The sequence below is a fragment of the Macaca mulatta genome, chromosome 15 (genome assembly GCF_049350105.2).
Source record: "Macaca mulatta isolate MMU2019108-1 chromosome 15, T2T-MMU8v2.0, whole genome shotgun sequence".
NCBI classification, from domain to species: domain Eukaryota; kingdom Metazoa; phylum Chordata; class Mammalia; order Primates; family Cercopithecidae; genus Macaca; species Macaca mulatta.
The window spans coordinates 18,801,743-18,818,735 of NC_133420.1; the positions used below are offsets into that span (position 1 = coordinate 18,801,743).

The window sequence follows — 16,993 nt, forward strand, 5'->3', positions numbered from 1 at the left end:
TTTTTTTTTTTTTTTTTTTTTTTTTTTTTTTTTTTGAGACAGTCTTGCTCTGTCACCCAGGCTGGAGTGCAGTGAGTGGTGCAATCTCAGCTCACTGCATCCTCCACCTCATGAGTTCAAGTGATTCTTTTGCCTCAGCCTCCCAATAACTGGGATTACAGGGCACACCACCATGCCTGGCTAATTTTTGTATTTTTAGTAGAGATGAGGTTTCAGCATGTTGGCCAGGCTGGTCACAAACTTCTGACCTGAAGTGATCCACCTGCCTCAGCCTCCCACAGTGCTGGGATTACAGGCGTGAGCCACCGCGCCTGGCCCCCATTTGAGTTTCTTACATCTTATCAAATAGGAATTGTCCATAAATGTGAGAGTTTATTTCTGGACTGTCAATTCTATTCAATTGACTTATATATCTGTCTTTAAGCCAGTATCATACTTTCTTGGTTCCTGTATGTTTGTATTAAGCTTCCAAATTGTGCAGTGTGATTTCTTCAACTTTTTTCTTCTTTCTCAGGCATTGACTTTTTTTTTTTTTTTTTTAAGACGGAGTCTCGCTCTGTCACCCAGGCTGGAGTACAGTGGCTTGATCTCGGCTCACTGCAAGCTCCGCCTCCCGGGTTCATGCCATTATCCTGCCTCAGCCTCCCGAGTAGCTAGGACTACAGGCACCCACCACCACGCCTGGCTAATTTTTTGTATTTTTAGTAGAGACGGGGTTTCACCGTGTTAGCCGGGATGGTCTCAATCTCCTGACCTCGTGATCTGCCCGTCTCGGCCTCCCAAAGTGCTGGGATTACAGGCATGAGCCACCACGCCTGGCATTTTTTTTTTTTTTTTTTTGAGACATACCTCCTCCTGTCGCCCAGGCTGGAGTGCACTGGGTGGGATCAGGGCTCACTGTAGCCTTGACCTCTCCAGGATCAAGTGATCCTCCCGCTTTAGCTTCCCCAGTAGCTGGGACTACAGGTGTGCACCATTGCGCCTGGTCAATTTTTGTATTTTTGTAGAGACGGTGTTTCAGTATGTTGCCCAGGCTGGTCTCAAACTCCTGGGCTCAAGAGATCCTCCTGCTTTGGCCTCCCAAAGTGCTGAGTTTACAGGTGTGAGACACATTGCCCTGCTTGAATTTGTTGATTGCATCTCCATGATGTATTTAACATGTTCTTCTGTCCTTGTATTTTAGTCATTCAACAGTGTGATCTAATTTAGGGCCACTTTTACCGCAGGAATAATTTGCAGGTGGTGCGTGTGTTTCCAGAGTCAGAACGTGTTTGGTTTATGCTCTTGGTGATATTCCGTGCTATCAGTGATCCTCTCCTGGATCATTGTTTAATTAGAGGTGATTTGTGTTTTGAAAGGGTCCCTTGGGTTGCTGGGGGGTGTAGTGTGCATGAGCAACAGAGTTGTTGCAAGGACGGAGTCAGATAATCATGCAGCAAAGCACTTGATGCTATTCCTGGCACACAATGACCATATTGTTGTTGTTATTGTTAGAGCTGTAGGGGGGTACCCAAGTCCTGAGCTCAGAGGCATTTTCTGGCCAGGGCTGTCTCCTCCCTTCTCCTCTGCCCCTGGAGAAGTCTGCAGTGCCCCAAAGCTCTGGGAGGCATGTTCAGGACTGCAGCAGCCATCTCTGTGTACCTGGTGGGGCCCCTTCGGGGAAGGAAGGCTGGAGCCCCACTCGCTCGGTGCTTGCACCAGACTGTAAGTGCCCTAACCCCAATACTTTGCCACCTGCATGGCCTGGGGCTTCTGGGGTCTGGCTCGTTCCTGGATTCAAAGCTGTGCATGAGCCTTCTTTTTCAGGGGCCCTCTTTAACTGCAGCCTGGATGTGTGCTTCTCCCTTGCCCCTGCTTCTCTAGTCTAGAACTTGTAGCTCTGCATCTGAATAATCGGCTTGGGCGCTGTAGGGTGCTGCTTCCCATGATCCCCTGTGCCCAGCCCAGAACCCAGTACATGGTAAGGGCTCAATACATGTCAACTGAGCCAGGCGTGATGGGGTTCCTGGGCTATGGAAGACCTGGCGCTTACTCAAATGGTCCCCAAGGCCCTTTCAGGACAGGGGGGCCTGGTGTTGAGATTACTGTGGCTGCCACCCTGACCAGGTCCTTGCCAGCTTCTCCTCTGACCTTGGGCAGGTACGTGAGCCTCTTTGAGCCTCAGTGTCCTCATCTGTTAGATGGACACTGTTGTGGCACCTCTGGTGAGAGTGCAGTGGGAACTGAGCGAGGTGGAACCGAGCAAAATCCTGAGCCAGGGTTCACTATTGGCCACAGCAGGCAGCTGAGAAGAATGTTGGATCCCCGGCTCCACGGCCCACCAGCCATCTGGGACTGGCAAACCCATAGGGACAGAAGGTTCCTCAGAGACCACAAAGCCCATGCGAGGTCTCTGGTGTTGAAGGGATTTTGAGGACAGGAGGAGCCAAATTACCTATCCAGGGTCACCCAGCCAAGGCAGGTTAGGACCTGAGTTTGGTGGCTCTCAGGTCTGGCCAGTTTCTTTCTTTCTTTCTTTCTTTTTTTTTTTTTTTTGATGGAATCTTGCTCTGTCACCCAGGCTGGAGTGCAGTGGCATGATCTTGGCCCACTGCAACCTCCGCCTCCCAGGTTCAAGTGATTCTCAGGCCTCAGCCTCCTGAGCAGCTGGGATTACAGGTGTGTGTCACGACGCCCAACTAAGTTTTTTTTTTTTTTTTTTTTCCAAATTGAGTTTCGCTCCAGTGCTCAGGCTGGAGTGCAGTGGCCTGCTCTCGCCTCACTGCAACATCCGTCTCCTGGGTTCAAGCGATTTCTGTGCCTCAGCCTCCCGAGTAGCTGGGATTACAGGTGCATGCCACCACGCCCAACTAATTTTCGTATTTTTAGTAAGGATGAGATTTTACCATGTTGGCCAGCTGGTCTCGAACTCCTGACCTCAGGTGATCTACCTGCCTCAGCCTCCCAAAGTGCTGGGATTACAGGCATGAGCCATTGCACCCAGTCCCTGGCCAGTTTCTGCACACCGGTGGCTGGGTAGGGAGCTGGCCTGGGAGGAACACTGGGAGGGGAGGGGGCGAGCCGGGAGCCAGGACCCTGGAACTCTCCCAGGACTGGATTAGTGCCTCCCTCAGAGTTAGGACATGGCCTTGGGTCCAACAGGCCTAAGTCTGAGTGGGTGTGTTGTGTGGCCTTAAACACATCACTCCCTCCCCTGCACCCTCCAGCCTGTTTTCCAATTCCTGTTTTCTCATTGATAAGATGGGCCTGGCCAGGTCATTCTGGGAATGAAATGGAAGTGCTTAGCAAGACCTCTGTAAGTGGAGGCTGCTGCTGTCACTGTTGCCATTATCCTCCCTTTCTGCTCCACTGACCTCCTGCTCTTCTTCCTTAACCCTCAGCCCTTCCTGAGTCAGACTAACCTGACCAAGTCAGGGCTCTGTCTCAGGACACGTGGAGCCAGGGCTAGAAGCCTCCACTGGACAGGCGCCAGGCAGCCCCTGCAGGTTGGGGAGGTGGAGGCTGCTGGAGTCGGGAGGAGCCAGGTGAGGGTGTTGGAACATAACAGGCTTGGGAGGCAGGCAGAAACCTGCCCTTCTGCGAGCTCTGATCTCTGCCCCCTCCTGGGAGCAGACAGGGTAGGGCTGTGGCCTGAAAGCAGCTGTCCCTCCTTTGCGCAAGCCCGGACCGCTGCACCCAGACAGATTCCATCTCTGACCTTCCACTTGTTCGTCTCCAGCTCACCATGGCCAAACAGCTGCAGGCCCGAAGGCTAGACGGGATCGACCACAACCCCTGGTGAGCCAGCTGAGCTGGGGAGGTGTGTGGGTGTCCCCTCGGGCATGGGTTGGCCATCTGTGGGTTCACAGCAACTCAGCAGTACCCCGGATGGCGGCGGTACACAGACTGCCAGATTCTAGCCACAGCTCAGGAGAGGCAGGGCCCGAGGGAGCAGGCTTGGTTCAAATCTCAGCTTTCTCCTGCATGACTGTGGCACTAGGACAGGTGACATACCTGCTCTGAGCCTCACGTCCCCAGCTGCAAAATGAAGAATTATACCCACCTGGAGAGCACTGGGGAGGAGAAAGTGAAATGCCGTCCAAAGCCATTTACCCAGGCGCCAGGCTAAGCGCTTTCCAGGGATGACTTTCTTTCTCACTTGGTGCAGAGTCAGATACCCTAAGACAAGTAAGATAAGCAAGTAAGATATAGTCGGATCTTCACCAGACATTTGCAGAGGTTAATATTGTTTTCTTTTTTGACTTGTTCTCTTTTCATTTTATTTTTGAGGTGGAGTTTTGCTCTTGTCGCCCGGGCTAGAGTGCAATGGCGCGGTCTTGGCTCACTGCAACCTCTGCCTCCCAGGTTCAAATGATTCTCCTGCTTCAGCCTGCCGAGTAGCTGGGATTACAGGCGTGCAACACAATGCCCAGCTAATTTTTTTTCTTTTTTTTCCCCCCAGATGGAGTCTCACTCTATTGCCCAGGCTGGAGTGCAGTGGCATGATCTCGGCTCACTGCAGCCTCCCCCTCACGGGTTCAAGCAATTCTCCTGCCTCAGCCTCCCAAGTAGCTGGGATTACAGGAGTGCGCCAACCACATCCAGCTAATTTTTTTTTTTTTTTAGTAGAGAATGTGTTTCACCATGTTGGCCAGGCTGGTCTCGAACTCCTGACCTTGTGATCCACCCGCCTCAGCCTCCCAAAGTACTGGGATTACAGGCATGCGCCGCCGCACCTGGCCCTAATTTTTATATTTTTAGAGAAGATGGGGTTTCACCATGTTGTCCAGGCTGGTCTCAAACTCCTGACCTCAAGGGATCTGCCTGCTTCGGCCTTCCAAAGTGCTGGGGAATACAGGTGTGAGCCACCGTGCCCAGCCCAAAATGACACATTTTAGACATATTTATTGGTATGCAAATTCAACTCAGCCAAGTCTTGACTCTGCTCCAAACTAGCCCCAAACCACATACCAGCCTCTTCATCCAGCTTCCCAGCCTTTCTCCCACCTAGAGAGATGGCCACCAGGCAGAGCCAGAACAGACGATTATGGGTCCAGAGATGATGTGTGCCTGGGCTGGTGGGGCCCTGTTCTGCCCAGAGTAGGGTAAAGAGCATAAAACTTTGCTTGAGGTGGAAGTAGAAAGGCTGACTGGCTGTGCCTTGTACTAGCTGGGAGGCTTTAGGCAAGTCACTCCACTCCTTATCCCCACAGTGGTCCAGGAACAGGATGTGCCTCACAGGCCATTGTGAAGGTTGTATGAGCAGCGCGTTTAACTGTGCTGTTGACAAATCCAAGGAGGAGTCATGCAATCTGTACAGGGAGTCTCAACTAGTATTTGGAAAGAATAGAGTAGGATAGGACAGGACAGGAAATACTGCAGTAGATTGCACCAAGAAGGATGAAGCTTCCATTCCATGTTTGTGCTGCACAGGGTTGATGATGCAAAGATGATTTCTTGGCCGGGTGTGGTGGTTCACGCCTGTACTCCCAGAACTTTGGGAGGCTGAGGCGGGTGGATCACCTGAGGTCAGGAGTTCGAGACCAGCCTGGCCAACATAGTGAAACTCTGTCTGTACTAAAAATACAAAAATTGGCCGGGCGCGGTGGCTCAAGCCTGTAATCCCAGCACTTTGGGAGGCCGAGACGGGCGGATCACGAGGTCAGGAGATCGAGACCATCCTGGCTAACACGGTGAAACCCTGTCTCTACTAAAAAATACAAAAAACTAGCCGGGCGAGGTGGCGGGCGCCTGTAGTCCCAGCTACACAGGAGGCTGAGGCAGGAGAATGGCATAAACCCGGGAGGCGGAGCTTGCAGTGAGCTGAGATCGGGCCACTGCACTCCAGCCTGGGCGGCAGAGCGAGACTCCGTCTCAAAAAAAAAAAAAAAAAAATACAAAAATTAACCAGGCGTGGTGGCGGGCGCCTGTAATCCCAGCTACTCGGGAGGCTGAGGCATGAGAATCGCTTGAACTCGGGAGGCGGAGGTTGCAGTGAGTTGAGATTGTGCCACTGTACTCCAGCCTAGGGGATAGAGTGAGACTCTGTCTCAAAAAAAAAAAAGGGGGGGCCGGGCGAGGTGGCTCACGCCTGTAATCCCAGCACTTTGGGAGGCTGAGACGGCAGATCACGAGGTCAGGAGATCGAGACCATCCTGGCTAACACAGTGAAACCCCCGTCTCTACTAAAAATACAAAAAATTAGCCAGGTGCAGTGTCGGGCACCTGTAGTCCCAGCTACACAGGAGGCTGAGGCAGGAGAATGGCGTGAAACCAGGAGGCGGAGCTTGCAGTGAGCCGAGATTGCGCAGCCTGGGTGACAGAGCGAGACTCTGTCTCAAAAAAAAAAAAAGAAAGAAAGAAAGATGCTTTCTTCCTATGGGACGTGGTGGAAGAACCTGGAAAGCCCCTGGGCTGACTCCTGTGATCATCAGTGTGCCTGACTGACTAATCTCAATACAGGGGACCAGCTGTGGCACTCAGGCAGCTCTTCAGGCTAGGACAGTCGCTGGTTTTCCAGTTTTTGTTTTTCTTGCGTGTGGTTTTTTTTTTTTTTTTTTTTTTTTTTTTTTAGACGGAGTCTCGCTCTTGTCATCCAGGCTGGAGTGTGATGGTGCGATCTCGGCTCACTTCAACCTCCAGTACCGGGGTTCAAGCGATTCTCCTGCCTCAGCCTCCCGAGTAGCTGGGATTACAGGCCCCTGCCACCATGCCCGACTAACTTTTATCTTTTTAGTGAAGACAGAGTTTCACCACGTTGGCCAGGCTGGTCTCAAACTCCTGACCTCAGGTGATCCGCCCACCTCGGCCTCCCAAAGTGCTGGGATTACAGGCGTGAGCCACCACGCCCAGCCAATTGTCCAGTTTTTCTAAACAGGCCAAAGTCCAGGTCACCATGTAGGGCTGGTCTGGTGCTGATTCTCCGTTTGTTACCCAGGGTGGAGTTTGTCAAACTGGCCAGTGAGCATGACGTCGTGAACTTGGGCCAGGGCTTCCCGGATTTCCCGCCCCCAGACTTTGCTGTGGAAGCCTTTCAGCATGCTGTCAGTGGAGACTTCATGCTCAACCAGTACACCAAGGCATTTGTGAGTCTCCCCGTCTCCCTGGAGGCACTGGGGGATGGGGCTTTCTGGACATCAAGCCCACACAGGCATCAGGCTTCAGGGGACAGAGCCAGGGGATTCTGTGTGACCATAGTTCAGTGTTTACTGAGCGTGTCCTCTGTCCCAGAGCCTGTGCCTTATGGTCTAGTGGGGATGGCAGACAAGAAACCAGTAATGACAGGCAGTGGACATGTGCCGTGATGGAGGAGGATGGGATACCGCGGAAGTGAGAAAGAGGGAACGAAACCTGGGGAGGGGACTGGAGAGATGCGCTAAGACTTCCTGGAGGAGGTGACACTTAAACCAAGTCCTGAAAGACAAGCTACTATTTGGATTACACTCTAAATCCAAACTTTTTCTGGAAAGGACCACGTAGTAAATACGTGACAGTACCTGGATTAGAACTGTGGTTCTTTTTTCCTTTTTCTTTTTTGAGACAGGGTCTCACTCTGTTATCCAGGCTGGAATGCAGTGGCGCGATCATGGTCCACGGCAGCCTCGACCCTGCCAGGCTCAAGTGGTCCTCCCACCTCAGCCTCTGGAGTAACTGGGACTACAGGTGTGCGTCACCATGCCCAGCTAATTTTATTTATTTATTTATTTATCTTTGAGTCAGGGTCTCACTCTTGTCACCTAGGCTAGAGTGTAGTGACATGATCACGGCTTACTGAAGCCTCTACCTCTTGCGGCTCACATGATATGTCATTTCCTGGGGCTCATGTTATCCTCCCACCTCAGCCTGTAGAGTTGCTGGGACAACAGGGGTACGCCACCTTGCCCAGCTAATTTGTTTTGTATTTTTTGTAGAGACAGGGTTTCACCATGTTGCTCAGACTGGTCTCAAACTCCTGGGCTCAAGTGATCCTGCCACCTCAACCTCTGAAAGTGCTGGGATTACAGGCGTGAGCCACTGCGCCCTCGTTCTTTTTTTTTTTTTTTTTTTTTTTTTTTGAGACGGAGTCTCCCTCTGTCGCCAGGTTGGAGTGCAGTGGCGCAATCTTAGCTCACTGCAACCTCCGCCTCCCAGGGTCAAGAGATTCTCCTGCCTCAGCCTCCCAAGTAGCTGGGACTATAGGCGTGCACCACCACACCCAGCTAATTTTTGTATTTTTAGTGGAGATGGGGTTTCACGATGTTAGCCAGGATGGTCTTGATCCCTTGACCTCGTGATCCGCCCACCTGGGCCTCCCAGAGTGCTGGGATTACAGGCGTGAGCCACTGCACTCAACCGCACTCATTCTTTTTAATGGCTGCATACTGTTCTGTTGCCTAGATGTGCCATAATGTATTTAAGCATCCCTGCACTGATGGCCTGCTTCTGCTGTCTCAGTATCATAAGCAGTGCTACGGCAAATTTCCCTGTGTGGACATCTTTGTATACATGTGCATTTCTCTAAGACAAATTCCTAGAAGTAAAACTAGCGAATGAAAGGCTATAAATATTTATAAAAGCCGGGCGCGGTGGCTCAAGCCTGTAATCCCAGCACTTTGGGAGGCTGAGACGGGCGGATCACAAGGTCAGGAGATCGAGACCATCCTGGCTAACACGGTGAAACCCCGTCTCTACTAAAAAAATACAAAAAAAGCTAGCCGGGCGAGGTGGCGGGCGCCTGTAGTCCCAGCTACTCGGGAGGCTGAGCCAGGATAATGGCATGAACCCGGGAGGCGGAGCTTGCAGTGAGCTGAGATCTGGCCACTGCACTCCAGCCCGGGTGACAGAGCGAGACTCCGTCTCAAAAAAAAAAAAAAAAAAAAAAAAAAAAAAATTTATAAATACAATAGGTGGATATTGTTAAGAAATAGTGTGTGCCTGTAATCCCAGCTACTTGGGAGTCTGTGGCAGGAAGATCGCTTGAGCCCAGGAGTTTGAGGCCAGTGCAACATAGTGAGATCCTGTCTCAAAAATTAACACCTAAGTAAATAATTGCCTTCCAGTAAGGTTTACTCATTTACATCCCTGCCAATAGGCTGGTCTCAGAGTTGGTTGTAAAGTTCCTTCTTTGATCCAAAAAAAAAAAAAAAAACCATCTGGATATGTATCTTTTTCTTGCTGCTTTTTCTTTTCTTTCTTTTTTCTTTTTTTTTTAATAGAGACAGGGGCCGGGCATGGTGGCTCACGCCTGTAATCCCAGCATTCTGGTAGGCTGAGGCTGGCAGATCACCTGAGGTCAGGAGTTCAAGACCAGCCTGGCCAACATGGTGAAACCCCGTCTCTAATAAAAATTAGATGGGTGTGGTGGCGGGCGCCTGTAATCCCAACTACTTGAGAGACTGAGGCACAAAAATCGCTTGAACCCGGGAGGTGGAGGTTGCAGTGAGCTGAGGTGGCGCCATTGCACTCCAGCCAGGGTGACAACAACAACAACAACAACAAAGTAGAGACAGGGTCTCCTTATGTTACCCAGGCTGGTCTCAAACTCCTGGGCTCAAGCAATCCTCCCACCTTAGCCTCCCAAAGTGCTGGGATTACAGGCATGAGCCACTGTGCCCAGCCTCATTAAATATGTTACTTCTTTCTTTTATGTTGCGATATTTCTCTCTTCCTGTTTTAACTTTGCTCATGGTGCCTTTTATTTTTATTTAATTAATTAATTTATTGTCTGAGACAGAGTCTCAATTCTATTACCCAGACTGGTGTGATCATAGCTCACTGCAGCCTTGATCTCCTGGGCTCAAGCAATCCTCCTGCCTCAACCTCCCGAGTACCTGGGACTACAGGCATGTGACACCACACCTGGATAATTTTTTTATTTTCCATCAGTAGAGATGGAGTCCCTCTGTGTTGCCCAGGCTGTTCTCAAACTGGCCTCAAGCAACCCTCCTGCCTCATTCTCCGAAAGTGCTAGGATTACAGGAGTGAGCCACTGTGCCTGGCCTGTGCCTTTTGTTGTACAGAAAATTTTTATTTTTGTGTGGCCAAATCTGGTTTAGTGAGTTACTGAGTTAAGTTCTAGACAAGGTTTTGATCACTTGGCTTAGCCTTGAGTATTTTTGTTTTGTTTTGTTTGTTTGTATTTTTTTTGAGACAGAGTCTCGCTCTGTCGCCCAGGCTGGAGTGCAGTGGTGTGATCTCGGCTCACTGCAAACTCCGTCTCCCGGGTTCACGCTATTCTCCTGCCTCAGCCTCCTGAGTAGCTGGGACTACAGGTGCCTGCCACCACGCCCGGCTAATTTTTTGTATTTTTAGTAGAGACGGGGTTTCACTTTGAGAATTTTATAAGTGTCCTCAGCAAACAAGTTTCTGGATCTAATCTTCTTCTCAAAAAGGGGTGCTTCCAAAGCTGCAACATGAGGTTCCTGACCCTCAACTGTGTGTGACTTTAGACAAGTAATTTCTTTTCTCTGGGTCTCTATTTTTCTACCTGTCAAATAGTGGGGATCAGGCCAGGCGCGGTGGCTTACATCTGTAATCCCAGCACTTTGGGAGGCTAAGGCAGGCGGATTACCTGAGGTCAGAAGTTCAAAACCAGCCTGGCCAACATAGTGAAACCCTGTCTGCACTAAAAACACAAAAAATGACCGGGCATGGTGGCGCGTGCCTGTCGTCCCAGCTACTTGGGAGGCTGAGGTAGGAGAATCACCTGAACCCAGGAGGCGGAGGTTGCAGTGAGCCACGATTGTGCCATTGCACTCTACCCTGGGTGACATGAGTGAGACCCTGTCTCAAAAACAACAACAACAACAACAACAAAAAAACCTCTCCTGCAAAGCTGCTGGGAGGATCAGGTGGGCACAAACATGACAAACATACTTCTTAAACTTAGAGATGTGGAAAGTGGGGAGTTTCTACTGCCTCGTGGGCTCTTGGACTGAGGTTCATGGAGGCAAACACTTCCTCTGGTTCTCTGCTGAATCCCCACCCTGGGCTCCGGGCCTGGCACAGAACAGGCGCTGTGGCAAATGCTGGTGGAGGAGATGGAAGAGCGTATATCTGAGTCAGTGCAGGCCTGGTGGTTGGGACCCTGGAGTCTGGGACCATATAGATTGTGTAACCTTTACCTCCCAGAGTACACAGGATCACAATAGCACCTGCCTCTGGGTTGCTGCGAGGATGAGATCAAAGAAATCCCACAAATAGCTTGGTGTGTAGAGAAATCCAGCGTGTTGAAAGCTAATCTATTCCATGTCCCCTGGGGCCCAGGCTACCAGTATCTGACTTTGCCCCAGGCTTGCTGCTGGAAGGTGCTAGAACTGCCTGGATACAGCTGGGCAGGAGGATGGGCCCGGCTGAGCTGGACAGTTGACCCCCGCTGTCCTGGCAGGGTTACCCACCGCTGACGAAGGTCCTGGCAAGTTTCTTTGGGAAGCTTCTGGGTCAGGAGATGGACCCGCTCAGGAATGTGCTCGTGACTGTCGGTGGCTATGGGGCCCTGTTCACAGCCTTCCAGGCCCTGGTGGACGAAGGAGATGAGGTGAGTGGGCAAGACTTGGGCTGAGTGGGACCGAGAGGTCAGGGCCGTGCTGACTCCAGCTGATTTGAACCTTCTATCAGGTCATCATCATCGAACCCTTTTTTGACTGCTACGAGCCCATGACAGTGATGGCAGGGGGTCGCCCTGTGTTTGTGCCCCTGAAGCCGGTAAGGATGCTAGGTAGAGGATGGATGGGCAGAGGGATCCAAGGCACGGGCTGAGTTGGACCCTGGGCGTTGGAACAGGAGGAAGGAAGTGAAGGAAGCCAGTTCCCCTAAGCTGGGAGGGCAGAGGGGAGGTGTGTGTGTTGGGATCCCAGGGGAGAGAAGGTGGGGATGGATGCTGGGGGAAGAGCTGCACGTCAGGTGGGTAAGTGGTGCCGCCCCTGCCACCTTGCAGGGTCCCATCCAGAATGGAGAACTGGGTTCCAGCAGCAACTGGCAGCTGGACTCCATGGAGCTGGCCAGCAAATTCACATCACGCACCAAAGCCCTGGTCCTCAACACCCCCAACAACCCCCTGGGCAAGGTACTGGAGGGACCTCTTTCCCTGGCCCCCTGCAGAGCTAGTCATGTCTCCTGCACCGTTACTGAGTTGCTGCTGTGGGGCCTCCGTGTGGGAGGGCCACACACAATGAGCTCTGAGGACCAAGGCTCCAGAGGTCCCAGGACAGGGGCAGGAATACCCAGGGAAGGCCTGAGGGCTGGAACAGTGAACTGGGCTGGGAGCCCCCATCACTTCCCAGTGACCATGGAATAGTGACTATGCTTCTCAAAGTATCTCATGTGTAACGTGGGAACCTGAGGGAACTGACCTCGTGGGTCATTGTTGCAGGGATCCAGTGCAATGGTATGGAACAGCCCATAGCACTGGGCTTGGCCGTATTCGCCATTTACTCATTTTTTCGAGACGGAGTCTCGCTCTGTCTCCCAGGCTGGAGTGTAGTGGTGTGATTTTGGGTCATTGCAACCTCCGCCTCCTGGGTTCAAGCAATTCTCCTGCCTCAGCCTTCCGAGTAGCTGGGATTACAGGCACCTGCCAACATGCCCAGCTAATTTTTGTGTTTTTGGTAGAGACGGGGTTTCTCCATGTTGGCCAGGCTGGTCTCAAACTCCTGACCTCCAGTGTTCTGCCCGCCTTGGCCTCCCAAAGTGCTAGGATTACAGGCGTGAGCCACCGCACTGGCCGCAGCTGTGTTCTGGGGATGGTCTCAGCTGCAGGTCTGGGCTCTCCTTGGGCATCCACAGGTGTTCTCCAGGGAAGAGCTGGAGCTGGTGGCCAGCCTGTGCCAGCAGCATGATGTGGTGTGTATCACTGATGAAGTCTACCAGTGGATGGTCTACGATGGGCATCCTCACATCAGCATTGGTGAGCCAAGCCTGCCCAGGGCCCCTCCCCTGCACATTGGTGGCAGGGCCTTGACCCCACCTGAGAGTCAGCGCAGGCCTGGTAGTTAGAACCCAGGGTTCTGGAGCCCTGCAGATCCTGTGACCTTTGCCTCCCAGAGTACACAGGAAAACAAAAAACAATAGCATCTGCCCCCCTGGTTGTCGAAAGGATGAGGTCAAAGAAATCCTATGCTGGGCATAGGATTACAGGCTCATGTCTGTAATCCCAGCACTTTGGGAGGCTGAGGCTGGCAGATCACTGGAGGTCAGGAGTTCGAGACCAGCCTGGCCAACATGGTGAAATCCCGTGTCTACTAAAAGTACAAAAATTAGCTGGGCATGGTGGTGCGTGCCTGTAGTCCCAGCTACTCAGGAAGCTGAGGTAGGAGGATCACTGGAACCCGGGAGGCGGAGGTTGCAATGAGCTGAGATGGTGCCATTGCATTGCTGCCTGGGCAACAGAGCGAAACTCCATCTCAAAAAAGAACAAAAGAAAGAAAGAAATTCTGCAAATAGCTTAGTATGTAGAGGAGTCCAGGAAGTCAAGAGCCTATGGGTGCCCCCTGGGGCCCAGACCACCACCCTTCCCCTTACCCCTCACCCCAGTCTCAGCAGCTGCTCTGTTCGGCCTTGGGCAGCCAGCCTCCCTGGCATGTGGGAACGGACCCTGACCATCGGCAGCGCTGGCAAGACCTTCAGCGCCACTGGCTGGAAGGTGAGTTGCTGAGGGTGGGAAGTCACCAGCCCCTGCAAGATCCTTGGCAAGTGAGGTGGGCCTGGGAATGAAGAAGGCTTTATCCAGGCCTGGAAGGACCTCCCCCACTACCTGTGCTCCTGCTCCAGGTGGGCTGGGTCCTGGGTCCAGATCACATCATGAAGCACCTGCGGACCGTGCACCAGAACTCCATCTTCCACTGCCCCACGCAGAGCCAGGTGAAGAGGGCAGGGGACGCCATGGGGGAGCAGGGAGACAATGAAAGAGCCCAGGCTGGCCCCCGCGTCAGGGAACAGCTAATCTGTCTGGGTGTCTGTCTGCCCTGCCTAGGCCGCAGTAGCCGAGAGCTTTGAGCGGGAGCAGCTGCTCTTCGGCCAACCCAGCAGCTACTTTGTGCAGTTCCCGCAGGCCATGCAGCGCTGCCGGGACCACATGGTACGCAGCCTACAGTCAGTGGGCCTGAAGCCCGTCGTCCCCCAGGGCAGCTACTTCCTCATCACAGACATCTCAGACTTCAGTGAGTGAGACTGGCCGCTCTGGGCAGGGCGCAGGGGCTGGAGGCTGCAGGGGGCTCAGTGTGGCCTCTGTCTCCCAGAGAGGAAGATGCCTGACTTGCCTGGAGCTGTGGATGAGCCCTATGACAGACGCTTCGTCAAGTGGATGATCAAGAACAAGGTGGGCTGGGCCTCTGCCGTGCAGCCATGTATGGTTTCACAGGTTGTGTGCTGCTCAAGGGTGCCCAGGCAAGAGGCTCCTGGGCCAGATCCTAGTCTGCCTCTGCCGTGAACCTTGGGGCAGGGTTGTATCCACTTAAAAGAACGAGGAGCCTTTTTTCTCTTTTCTTTTCTCTTCTCTTCTCTTTTCTTTTCTTTTCGCCTTTCTTGAGACGGAGTCTCGCTCTGTCGCCCAGGCTGGAGTGCAGTGGCACTATCTCGGCTCACTGCAAACTCCGCTTCCCGGGTTCACGCCATTCTCCTGCCTCGGCCTCCTGAGTAGCTGGGACCACAGACGCCTGCCGCCACACCCAGCTAATTTTTTTTGTATTTTTAGTAGAGATGGGGTTTCATCGTGTTAGCCAGGATGGTCTTGATCTCCCGACCTTGTGATCTGCCTGCCTCGGCCTCCCACAGTGCTGGGATTACAGGCGTGAGACACCGCGCCCAGCCTTTTTTTTTTTTTTTTTTTTTTTGAGACAGTCTCACTCTGTTGCCTAGGCTGGAGTGCAGGGGCGCAATCTCAGCTCCCTGCTACCTCCACCTCCAGGGTTCAAGTGATTCTCCTCCCTTAGCCTCCGAAGTAGCTGGGTAGCTGGGATTATAGGCACATACCACCACGCCTGGCTAATTTTTGTATTTTGTAATTTTGTAGAGACAGGGTTTCACCATGTTGGTCAGGCTGGTCTCTAACTCCTGACCTCAGGTGATCCACCCCACTTGGCCTCCCAAAGTGCTGGGATTACAAGCGTGAGCCACCATGCCTGGCCCAAGGAACCTGTTTCTCACTTGCACAGAGATACTGTGTGGGCTGGCAGGATTTCCCGCCTCTTTGGATCTCCGTCTTCCCATCTGTACAGTGAGGAGCTGGACCATTAACTCTGAGGTCCATCCAGGTTCGATCTGTGACTCTAAGGCTTTGTTCTTCTCTGGCTCTGCCCTGACCTGCTCCGTGAGCTTCCCTGTCTCAGCGTCTGTCTGCCCTCTATGCCCAGGGAGGGACTTGGATCGGCGTTCCGGGATCCTTTTCCTCTCACTTTGTGTTTGTTGTTGTTTTGAGACGGATTTTCTCTCTTTCACCCAAGCTGCAGTGAAGTGGCACAATCTCAGCTCACTGCAACCTCCACCCCTGGGCTCAAGCAGTTCCCCTGCCTCAGCCTCCCAAGCAGCTGAGATTACAGGCATGCGCCACAGCGCCCAGCTAATTTTTGTATTTTTAAGAGATGGGGTTTGGCCATGTTGGCCAGTTAGTCTCGAACTCCGGACCTCAGGTGATCCACCCGTCTCAGCTTCCCAACATGCTGGGATTACAGGCATGAGCCACCACGCCCGGCCTTTTTCCCGTGACTTTGATGCAGCACTAGGTGCAGGATTGGAGCTAACTCTCCTTCCTCTCCTGGTTGTGGGAACCTGTCTGTCCCCTCCGGGGCCAAGGCCTGCTGGGCCACGAAGCCGTGTTGAGACATGTCCTTCCTCTTCCCCAGGGCTTGGTGGCTATCCCTGTCTCCATCTTCTGCAGTGTGCCACATCAGAAGCACTTTGACCACTATATCCGCTTCTGTTTTGTGAAGGTAAAGGGCGGGGCTGGGGGAGGAGAGACCTCCCAGAGCTTCCCAAGGCCTGCTGGGGGCATGGGGAGAGTGTGGGACTAATCTGTGCTGGTGCAGGATGAAGCCACGCTCCAGGCCATGGACGAGAAGCTGCGGAAGTGGAAGGCGGAGCTCTAGCCCTGAAGTCATACCTTGGCCCTGACATCCCCACCTGCCCGCAGAGATACTCTTGGGTGTCTGTCTTTGTCCAGGTTTCAGACATTTCCGGGTCGGGGAAGATGCTGTTGGGAAACCTCTTCTCTGTGACACAGAATGTTCTGGGTGGGAGCCGCCCTTCTTCATCTTACAGGACCAAGTGCCTCCTGTCTGAAAGGTGAGGGCGGCCTGACCTGGGCCTCTCTCGGCTCCTCTGTAGGTGGATTTGTAGGGTCTTGGGTTGCTTCTGGTCTCTCCAGGCTTGGCCGAGACCAACAGTAGAGTCCCACCGTGTATCGATCGCATCCCAGCCCTGCATGGGCCCTGCTAAGGCTCAGGCATAACCTCACCTTTCCTGGCTCATCTTGGCCTTGGGGATTTGCCTTTAGACTTGAGTGCTCAAGCCACTCCTTTTCATCCATAATAAAATGTTTAAGTTATTCAAATCCTTCTGACATTTCCTCTCTGTTTCACACTCAAGCTGATGGCTGATCTAACTTGGTAAGAATGCCTGGGAGAACCTCAGACACCCCCACAACTTTGTACAAATGATTTCTGTAGTCACATAGTTAGTGGCACAACCAGGCCTAGCACCCAAGGCCCCCAAATGAATTCCTTACTATTAATCTTTTTTGTTGTTGTTGTTTTTGTTTTTTAGACAGAGTCTCACTCTGTCACCCAGGCTAGAGTGCAGTGGCATGATCTCGGCTCATTGCAACCACCACCTCCTGGGTTCAAGCAATTCTCCTGCCTCAGCCTCCTGAGTAGCTGGGACTACAGGCACCCGCCACCACACCCGGCTAATTTTTGTGTTTTTGTAGAGATGGGTTTTCACCATGTTGGCCAGGCTGGTCTCAAACTCCTGACCTCAGGTCATCCACCCGACTCGGCCTCCCAAAGTGCTGGGATTACAGACGTGAGCCGCCATACCTGGCCTC

General features: G+C 52.6%; 1 protein-coding gene and 1 long non-coding RNA gene across 26 annotated transcripts in view; one reads left to right on the forward strand and one right to left on the reverse strand.

Moving 5' to 3' along the window:
• KYAT1 (kynurenine aminotransferase 1) overlaps positions 1-16,501 on the forward strand; it is a 43,218-nt gene extending 26,717 nt beyond the window's left edge. For 5 of the 25 annotated variants that reach the window (XM_077967799.1, XM_077967809.1, XM_077967808.1 and 2 more), the window contains 12 exons: positions 3,719-3,777; positions 6,917-7,064; positions 11,345-11,494; positions 11,575-11,661; positions 11,894-12,022; positions 12,742-12,862; positions 13,521-13,597; positions 13,726-13,815; positions 13,928-14,114; positions 14,193-14,272; positions 15,795-15,881; positions 15,978-16,501. In XM_077967799.1, coding sequence (XP_077823925.1) covers positions 3,725-3,777; positions 6,917-7,064; positions 11,345-11,494; positions 11,575-11,661; positions 11,894-12,022; positions 12,742-12,862; positions 13,521-13,597; positions 13,726-13,815; positions 13,928-14,114; positions 14,193-14,272; positions 15,795-15,881; positions 15,978-16,037 — 1,269 coding nt within the window. In that variant the 5' untranslated portion in view covers positions 3,719-3,724 and the 3' untranslated portion in view covers positions 16,038-16,501. Of the gene's footprint in view, positions 1-1,226; positions 1,340-1,494; positions 1,705-2,277; positions 2,458-3,380; positions 3,525-3,612; positions 3,778-6,916; positions 7,065-11,344; positions 11,495-11,574; positions 11,662-11,893; positions 12,023-12,741; positions 12,863-13,520; positions 13,598-13,725; positions 13,816-13,927; positions 14,115-14,192; positions 14,273-15,794; positions 15,882-15,977 lie in introns of all 25 variants that reach the window. The other 20 variants (XM_077967802.1, XM_015116667.3, XM_077967801.1 and 17 more) reach the window with 12 other exon arrangements.
• On the reverse strand, positions 4-9,106 carry LOC144335095 (uncharacterized). Its single transcript, XR_013405536.1, has 3 exons — positions 8,941-9,106; positions 6,826-7,910; positions 4-681 (listed from the first exon to the last, which is right to left on the reverse strand). It is a non-coding gene; the product is annotated as an uncharacterized LOC144335095 (long non-coding RNA).
• Positions 16,502-16,993: the final 492 nt, after the last annotated feature.